The sequence below is a fragment of the Nelumbo nucifera genome, chromosome 8 (assembly GCF_055504915.1).
Source record: "Nelumbo nucifera cultivar China Antique chromosome 8, China Antique-T2T, whole genome shotgun sequence".
Lineage (NCBI taxonomy): Eukaryota > Viridiplantae > Streptophyta > Magnoliopsida > Proteales > Nelumbonaceae > Nelumbo > Nelumbo nucifera.
In genome coordinates this window covers 34,446,913-34,456,520 of record NC_142656.1, presented here as the reverse complement: position 1 = coordinate 34,456,520, position 9,608 = coordinate 34,446,913, and the positions used below count along the sequence as shown (strand labels likewise).

Genomic DNA, 9,608 nt, shown 5'->3' with positions numbered 1-9,608 from the left:
TAAATGAGAATTAATAGAAGGGTAAAAACATAAAATCAACTTTTTTATCCTGATTTAATGACAATAACAATTTTAGAAAACTTAAAGGATACCGCAAGACAATAACTAAACAGTAAGTACCACGTGTCAATGTATCTTATAAATTATTATCATTTTAAAGGGCACATGCACATCTATCTCTCATAAAAAGCATAAACCAGTCTTGATTTCTTGTTCATCAATTATCATGTTTTCGACTCTGAAGAACGCTTTGTACCCGATATTCAAGCAGCAAAAATATTTTCGGGAATTTTATGCAACTAACTTGTGCGAGCTCTACGCGTTGTCAAACGTTGACTCTCTCTCTCTCTCTCTCTAAATCTATCTCTGACCACAAAGTCCAAGGCCACATTTTTTTCTTGTAAAGTCCTAACGTTGACCGATCCTAAACCTGCCCTCTCTCCTGCTGGGTCTCCGCTACAAGACCTTAGTAACGATCCAGTTTGTACCTTTTCAATTCCATCCCTCCATTCTCTTCTTCTCTTTCTCTCTCTCTCCCTCTTCAACAATGGCAGAAATCGTTCACCAGAGAAGCAGCACTAGCAAGCTCCACATCGCCGTATGTGCGTTCCCATTCGGCACCCACGCGCCTCCTCTCCTCAACCTCACACGTAGACTAGCAACCGCCACTCCACATGCATCCTTCTCGTTCTTCACCACGGCGAAGTCGAACGCCTCCCTCTTCACATCCACCGCCGACACCCCCGATAACTTCAAAGCTTACGACGTCGGCGACGGACTTCCCGTCGGCTACCAGCCTTCAGGGAACCCAATGGAGGAAATCGAGCTCTTTCTCCATGCAACCCCAGGTAATTTCAAGGACAGCTTTGAGGTTGCAGTCGCCAACACCGGGAATATCACTTGCGTGTTGAGCGACGCTTTCCTATACTTCGCGGCAGAGATGACGGAGGAACTGGGCATCCCATGGGTCCCATTTTGGACGGCTGGAACGGCTTCCATCTCCATTCATTTCCACACCGATCTTATACGCGATACCATCGGCGTCCTACCAAATGGTAACTTTCTCAATATCTAGCTCCATTTTCTCTTCGGCTGAGACATCAACGGTCCTGATTGTCTGATTGTATTCCCATCTGGGCATAGGCTTCGCTGGGCGTGAGGACGAGCAACTCGGATTCATTCCCGGCATGGAATCTGTAAGGCTCCAGGATTTGCCGGAAGGAGTCATCTTTGGTCCCCTTGAGTCAACCTTTTCTCGAATGTTGCATCAGATGGGTAAGATGTTGCCACGTGCCGCTGCCCTTATAATCAATTCCTTCGAAGAGTTGGATCCCACCATTGTGAAGGACCTGAAATCAAAGTTAAAGAAGTTACTCTTAGTGGGACCCTTTGCCCTCGTGACCCCTCCACCGTCCGTTCCGGACGAGACCGGCTGCCTCTCGTGGCTGGACGGCAAGAAACACTGCTCGGTGGTATATATCAGCTTCGGCACGGTGACGGCACCACAGGCTACTGAGCTTGCAGCTGTCGCGGAAGGGTTGGAAGCGAGTAATGCACCGTATCTGTGGTCTCTTAGGGAACAGCTGCATAAACAATTGCCACGTGGATTTGTAGAGAGGACAAAAGAGAGGGGAGTGATTGTGCAGTGGGTCCCACAGACACGGATCCTGCGACATCCGGCGGTGGCCGTGTTCGTGACACACTGCGGGTGGAACTCGGTGTCGGAGAGTATTATCAGCGGGACACCGATGATCTGCCGTCCATTTTTCGGAGATCAAAGGCTGAACGGGCGCTTGGTGACGGATGTGTGGCGAATTGGGATCAGAGTTGAGGGTGACATGTTCACGAAAGATGGATTGGTGAAGTCTCTGGACTTGATTTTGTCGATGAATGAAGGGACGGAAATAAGGGAAAATGGTAGGAGGCTTAAAGAGATGGCAGAAAAGGCTGTGGGAGACGAAGGAAGAAGCACGGAGAACTTCAAAGCTGTTTTGCAGAGTGTGGTTTAGAATTTTTACATTTACGCTTGTTTGGTTTGAAGGAAAATGCAGCGAAAGGAAAGAAAAGGTAGAAAAACCTTTACACCTGACTTTCCCTTCCCTTTCCTACCTTTCCCTTCAAACCGGACATAGTCTAATGGATAAATCCCTTAGACCTTCCCTTGGTTTTCCAAAAGAGTATAAACTTATTCTTATATATATTTTTTGATAAATCCAAAGACTGCTAAAAAAACTTGTAACAACCCCTAGCAAAACTAAGAAGAAAAGCCAAGGAATGTATGTTAAAATATCAGCAGCTTGGTTAGCCTTATCAAAGGACAATTCAATTTGGGATTTGTGGTGTAGGTTTGGAAACTATAAAGCTAGAATGGAGGTGAATGGGAACAAGCTTTTAACTGAAACAAAGTGTTGTCATTCTATGGTTCATTTGAAAAAATAGAAATGTTAAAGTTTTAATGATAAAATTACTCCCCTTTGCTATTGGATAAAGCTCTCCATTTGTTTAAGGAAATAGAAAAATCAATTAGTAATTTGCAAACAATAGTCGGCAAAAATCAACAACCCACGTTTGATGGAAAAGCCCGCAACCTTGCTCTCAAATTTAAATGCCATTTTATCATCATTGAAGGGGACTCGAAGCTGTTCATTATTTGTTTAAAGAATCTTTTGCTACTGCCACTATAAGAACGGTCTAAGCCGGCGGTTTAGACCCGGCAGTCTTAGTGACCGCCACTATAGTGATACCTGAAGAGATGGTCTTCAGTAGACCGCCGCCTACATTGGGTTCGGCAATAGACACGACGGTTTAAAATAGCAGATGCGACGGTTTTAAATTAAACCGGTCTAATACAATCACGCCGATGCAGGGAGTCCAAAATTTTTCTCCTACATGAAGGCAATCCGCTTCTTCCTAGGTTTTTAACGAAGAATCTTACAGAGGGAGAAACATTGTTCGAATGGAGAATGAGAAGGAAATCTAGGTTATAAGTGTCATGCGACTCTAAACCAGCATTTACCTTTATTTATTGTTCACTTGAGAAGAGGAAGATTTCTTTTGATTTGGAGATATCCAACCCAACACCGACCTTTTTTCGTTCGAGCAAGAGAAGAGAAGATAATGCTATATAAACCCTTCATGGATTAATAATTGTTTTTTGGAAGTAGGAGGTCAGTGGGTATAAGGGATTCTGAATTGGAGGTCGAAGGGTATAAGGGATTCTGAATTGGCATTCTTAGGGTAATAGAATTTTGCGTTGCGTGGTTCTCCAAAGTCGTCTCTCGCTGTCTTGATCAAATCGCAAGGGTTTCTGCAAACCTTATATTTTCTTTCACGGTTGATAGTGGCCTGGAATAATGTCTCAAGTCTATGTTGGGAACTTAGATCCCAGAGTTACCGAAAGAGAACTCAAAGATGAATTTTGAGATTATAGTGTTCTTAAGAGGTATGGTTTTAATTTTAAAGGTTTAATATGTTATTTTGATAATGATGATTTTTTCTTACTTATTTTTAAAGGTTCTACTCATGTAATGTTTCCCTTTCAGTAGCTTATCATCCCTCCTTTGTCTCCTAGATGAATCCAAACCTAATGGACTAGGCATCCTACTTCACACTTTGCCAAATTTACTTATTATTTTATTTTGTTACTTTATTTATTATTTCATTTTCATTTTTTTAAAATTTTTTTGATTAAGTTAAATTTGACCTCCTGGCAAAGCATTCTTCCTATTCTTCCTTTTATTATTATTGTTATTTTTTTTTTATGGCAAGAGATAAAGCTACACAAATCTGGGGGTAGCTCTTCCCCTAACATCTCTATTATACTCCTGGCTATTAAGAGCTTTGTGAGCTAACCCGTCTGCCGCTTGATTTGCTTCCCGATACGCATGCTTGAATTTGATATTTAAGTTGAAGAAGTCAACTAGGTTCTGGCGTTCTTTGATGACAATTTTCATTCTCCATGGAGGCGATAGTCTTCCATTGAGGTAGTCGATTACTAACTTAGAATCACCTTCGATGATGATTTTCTAATCCCTATAGTTAATAGCAATATTAATGGCCTCCCAAACTGCCCAAGCTTCTGCGAGGTTGATCGTCGATATTCCAATTCCTAAAGCTTTAGATTCCAGGACTTTGCCTTGATGCTATTATATATTATTTTTTATTCTTAGCTAAAATAGCTGAGTTCTCAATGACCAACCAAGGAAGCTCACAACAATAGTTTTCTTCGATCCCGGTTCAACAAATTTGGATCCATCCCTTAACGTCCCATGAGATTGAACCAAAAGAATAGTTCATTTCAAATCAACTCATTCCATTAATTTAAAATAATAGAAAAACACTACAAACCAATAGCTAACATAGAAAAACATTAAACTACAAACTCAAAATAATTCTAAGCACAATAGACCTAGTAGCCATGCCAAATGGAAACCAATGGTAATATGCAAAACAACAAAACAGGCAACTCTCATCATCGCATTTGCATTCATCGTCAATTTCATAGAGGGAGGCTTAGTATCACTTCACAATGAGCTCTAATGATTGATGATTGAATACTATGTTTAAGATGAAGAAAACAATGACCAAGTCAAAATGAGAAAAAATAAGAAGGGATTTTTGGACTGCAATGCCCCTCAGAAATCTAATTTTCAGCCCCCTCCTAGTCTACTAGTAGCCCCCCTATAAACCACATCCTACCCATGAATTTGGCATCAATCCATGGACAGGATTCAGCCCACCCCAGTCTACTAGTAGCTCCACCTAGGGGTGGACTGAATGGTAAAAACCCCAAAAAAGAATTATAAGATCGATTGGAACCTATTAGATTCAAGATTTTGTCTTGACATCGGTCAATGCAACAAGGGAATCGGGATTAAATCCTAATCCATTGGTGAGATTGGGAACCTTCCCATAGTGAAGTTCAACTTATACCAAGAATTACAATAATTTAAACGATGACAACTATGGTCGGCTTTGATCGAACCTTCTATCTGATTCAATCTACGCCATTGTGAGATTCCCTTTAGCTTTGCATCAAACTAGAACAATCACAATGCTCAAGAATGACCCTAGAGCTTAATGAGGAGGAGATGATGGTTCAAATAACAAACAAGCTTGAAAACGAATAGTGGGTAGTCAAATCATTGTGCCACTGCCATAATCGTTCATTTGATACTTTGAAATCTCCTCTATAACCAGAGAGCCGAGAAAGATGATAATCTACGAATGGTGTGAATGGAGAGGAAGGATAGGAGGGAGCAGAAGAGAAGAATAAAAGGAAGAAAAATAAAGATAGAGGGATAGAGAGGAAGAGAGAGAGAGAAAGATTTCTAATCCCTGTAGTTAATAGCAATATTAATGGCCTCCCAAGCTGCCCAATCTTCTGTGAGGTTGATAATTTTGAAACCTTGAACTAGACCAAATTCCAGTATTGCCCTATACCTTAGAGATAAATGGGCAAAATTGGAATGTTACACTTGACCCCTAGACACAATTGGATATGGTGTGTCAGAGAGGAGGAATCAGACTTTATTGGATATTGTCCGATCACTTCTCGTACACTCGGAACTGCCTACATCCTTTTGGGGGTACGCATTAGAGACTGCGATATACGTGTTGAACCAGGTTCCAACCAAATCCATTCCTAAGACTCTGTATGAGCTATGGACCAGTAAGAAACCAAGTGTAAGACACTTCAAGATTTGGGGTTGTTCAACACATGTTAAAAGAACAAGTGTTGACAAATTGGAACCCAAGACCAGTCGTTGCCTATTTGTAGGCTATCCCAAAGGCTCTATAGGATATTTATTCTATGACCCAAAAAAATAAAAGGGGTTTTGTAGTCGAAATGCCCATTTCTTGGAGGAATATTACATCTTGAACAATTATCATTAGGAAGTTATTCTTGATGAGGAGAGCTCAGGGGTAGTGGTAGATGTTCCACAAGCTCCAGATAATATCCAACCTAGAAGGTCTACCTGGGTATCCAGGCCTCCAGATTGTTATGACTATAACATTGAAAGTTACTTAGTAGAAGCCACGAGCAGTGAAGAGGATCTTGTGACTTATATGGAAGCTATGTTGAAAATAGATTCCTTGAAGTGGGTAGATGCCATGAGAGTTAAGATTGACTGAATGGAGATCAATGGAGTCTGGACTCTAGTAGATCCGCCCCCTGGGGTAAAAGCAACTGGTTGCAAATGAATCTATAAGAGGAAGAAGGGCCCCGATGGTAAAGTTGAGACCTACAAGGCTCGTCTTGGGGCAAAGGGTGCACTTAGTAAGAGGGAATCAACTATGAGTAAACCTTTTTGCTAGTGACCATTCTTAAGCCTATTAGGATCCTGGTAGCGGTAGCAGCTGATAGCTATGATTATAACCCTAGCAAGTGCACTAGTTATCAAATAGTATAAAAATATCGTTCCCACGAGGATTTAACAAAATAAGTATTAGAACTACAACATTCCCTAATTATTTGGACAATCGAATTTCAGATTTGAGAATAAGAACTAATGAAAAAATAGAAACAGGAAAACAAGAGCAGAAGTAACAATGCTAAAGTATGTAACGATTGGCTGAATTCGCTAGGGCTTTCGGTCCACCTAACCATTCCAATGAATATTAATGGATGAGATTATCCAAGATAATTTGTTAGCCCCATAAGCTGAAGTCTTTCCAATTTTATTTAATATTCTCTCTCGAGATATACTAAAACTACTTCTATCAGGTAACCCCTCAATCTCTCGACTAGAGTTCTCAAGATAGAAGCGCATTAAGTCCAAGGAAAAACTATTATACTCAGATGAATCATGTGTATATACCCCTATATACCATTCAATTCACACCATGAATTATGTGGTCAGCTATGTGAATTCCTCTCTCGATTCATTCACATACGCCTGATCAATTAAGAGATGGTCACTCCTAATAGCATTAAGCAAGATAATTCATAAACTATATGGACTTCACAATCTTGAATAAATCAGAATAAAAATATATTCATTGATATGATTAGGCTTTCCACAACCCTAACTATAGATAAATTAATTCATACTAGCAGAAATAAAACAAACAAGAGGAAAGAAAGAACTCATGGTTCGCCCTTGGAGTTGAGATCTCCTCTTCTCCTTGCCGCCACCTCCTTCTTGCAGACTTCTTGCTTGATAGCTGGATTGCTCCTCTGCTTCTTGATGCCTCTCTAGTCCGCCCCCTACCCCTTTATATAGCTTAAGGGGAGGGGGTGGTCTCCTACTCTTTCTTGATGTTCTCTCAAAAATAGAAAGACTATTCCTAGTCTAATCCTACTCTTATCTCTTTATCTAATGAACTCAATCTCTTTATCTTTATGGGATTACATCATAAATTTAGATCTGATAAGACTCTTCTCAGTTTCTTGTTCTTGGATTCATATTAGACCTCCTCTGCGAATTGGGCTGCTGCCAGGCTTTTCTGCAAGTTGGGCTTAAGCTACGGATTGGGCCTTCCTACGAATTTGCCCCAACTTTGGGCCTGGATTTTACTTCAATGCAGAACAAATCTGTGAAATCCCAAAACATGAAATTTGTGACTTTTTCTCTTTTCTATCCAGTGGGTCTTGAATCAATCCAATCAGAGTTCGGATACGCGAGTTAGGCCCAGATTACTGAATGGTGCCGAAACTATGAAAAATCATCTGATTTGCCTTTCTTTGCTCCTGATGCCTTTTTTATGCCCTGAACCGAAATACAAGAAATATGAGTCCAATTAAGTACTAATTAAGTATGCAAGACAGAATATTTGGGGATAAAAATGTGATAAATTCTACTCTCATCAAATCCCCCCACACTTAAACTTTGCCCATCCTCGGGCAAGACTGAATTCAAGCAAAAATAAAACAAGAACAAACTAGCTAGCCTACTGAATTTTAAACTCAACTCTCCTTCATCTTTCTCCACAAATATTCTAGGTTAACTATTGCGAACTATTAAGTCAACACAACCAAGTTATACTCAACTCATCTATCAGTCAATCCCTTTTTTGCTACTACAAACCAGGTAGTTAACTAAGGAAAACATTTTTACTTGCTCTCTTTTTTTTACTTTTTTTTTGGTGGAAGTGAGTGCATTTTATGCTCCATCTCACTTTTAGGACTTAGTCTGTGGGTGCATTTTATGCTCCATCCCATTGTTATGATTACTTGGTTAATAGGTGCATTTTATGCTCCATCCTATTGATTGAGTTGCTGGCTAGTAGGTGCATTTTATGCTCCATCCTACTATTGAATTGCTTGGTTGGTAGGTGCATTTTATGCTCCGTCCTACCAATTGAATTGCTTGGTAAAATATTTACCCTATTTACTTAAACCTGAATTTAGGACTAGCTTAAAAGGGATGGCTTCAGATAAATCATGTACTCCTTGATCGTACCTCATTACTAGGTTCACAAAAATTTTCCTAGAACATTGTTTCAATTGATTTCAAAAGAGTTGAGGTTCTTTTTTCTTTCTTGAAATGCAGAAAAACACGACCTAAATCAAATTTTAAAACACAACCTAAATTCTAACCTAAATCCTAAATCCCCTCCATACTTAAAACTTACATTGTCCCCAATGTGAGGTTAAATGCAAAGAAATGGCAGAAAAACTAAACTAGAAATGTAAAAACAAAAAGAAAATGAAAAAACAAACTTCCCTATCATAAACCAGATCCTCTAACTCTCGCGGTCACAACTTTCGGTGTGCTCCCCTTCCATCCATCATGGGCGGGTTCAAATACAGAATAGGGGCCTGCAAAACAGAGGGTAACAGTCTCTTATTAGAAATCAACAACATCATATAATGAGCATTACCTTGTCTTGGCTTGGACCCTTCTTGACCAACCTCCAAATTGTTCAAAACCTCCTTAACTTCCTCATCCAAGTTATATTTCAAAACTCTTTCAGGGTAAGGGAGAGGAAGCTTAATAGCATCTAAACTCAGTTTAGGTGTACACCCTTTGATCTCCATTTGAGAATTGGCTGCCTCAACTTCCTTTTCATCATTCTGGGTCTCACCAATTGTCTTCCCGCTTCTTAAGGCAATGGCATTCACTTGCTCTCTAGGATTCTTCTCCGTGTTGCTGGGTAGCCGTCCCTCTTTTCTTTCCGACAACAAATTCAATATTGTTGACAGAAAGTTTGCACTTAGGGGGAGTGTTACAAATTAGGAAAAATTTCTTGAATGAGCCTTTTTAGCCAAAGGCACTCTTGAGTAGCCATAGTAGCTGCTACGTATTCAGCTTCACAACTTGAAAGAGCAACAATTGTTTGCTTTTTGCTGCACCATGAGATTGCAGCAATAGCCTGTTGTAGAGCACCTATCATTCATGCCACCAGCCCAATCTGCATCTACAAAGCCATTCAAAGAAAATGGTATATGCTGTTTGTACATCAATCCAAAATGTAGAGTGCCTTTTATATAACGGAGAATTCTCTTTGCTGCAATTAAATGACCCTCACATGGTTTCTCCATAAGCTGAGAAATAACTCCAACAGAATATGCAATGTCAGGTCTTGTGATAGTTAAATAGAATAAACTGCCAACAAGTTGTCGAAAAAGTGTTGCATCTTTTAGAGGTCTTCCTTCATCTTTA

At 40.0% G+C, this 9,608-nt stretch overlaps 1 protein-coding gene across 1 annotated transcript; it reads left to right on the top strand.

Moving 5' to 3' along the window:
* The first annotated feature begins 205 nt into the window (after positions 1-205).
* On the top strand, positions 206-2,502 carry LOC104603221 (anthocyanidin 3-O-glucosyltransferase 7-like). The gene is made up of 2 exons (XM_010267196.3): positions 206-1,055; positions 1,144-2,502. Exons 1-2 carry the CDS (start codon positions 548-550, stop codon positions 2,007-2,009), a joined length of 1,374 nt encoding a protein of 457 aa, XP_010265498.1. The 5' UTR covers positions 206-547; the 3' UTR covers positions 2,010-2,502.
* The last annotated feature ends 7,106 nt before the right edge of the window (positions 2,503-9,608 follow it).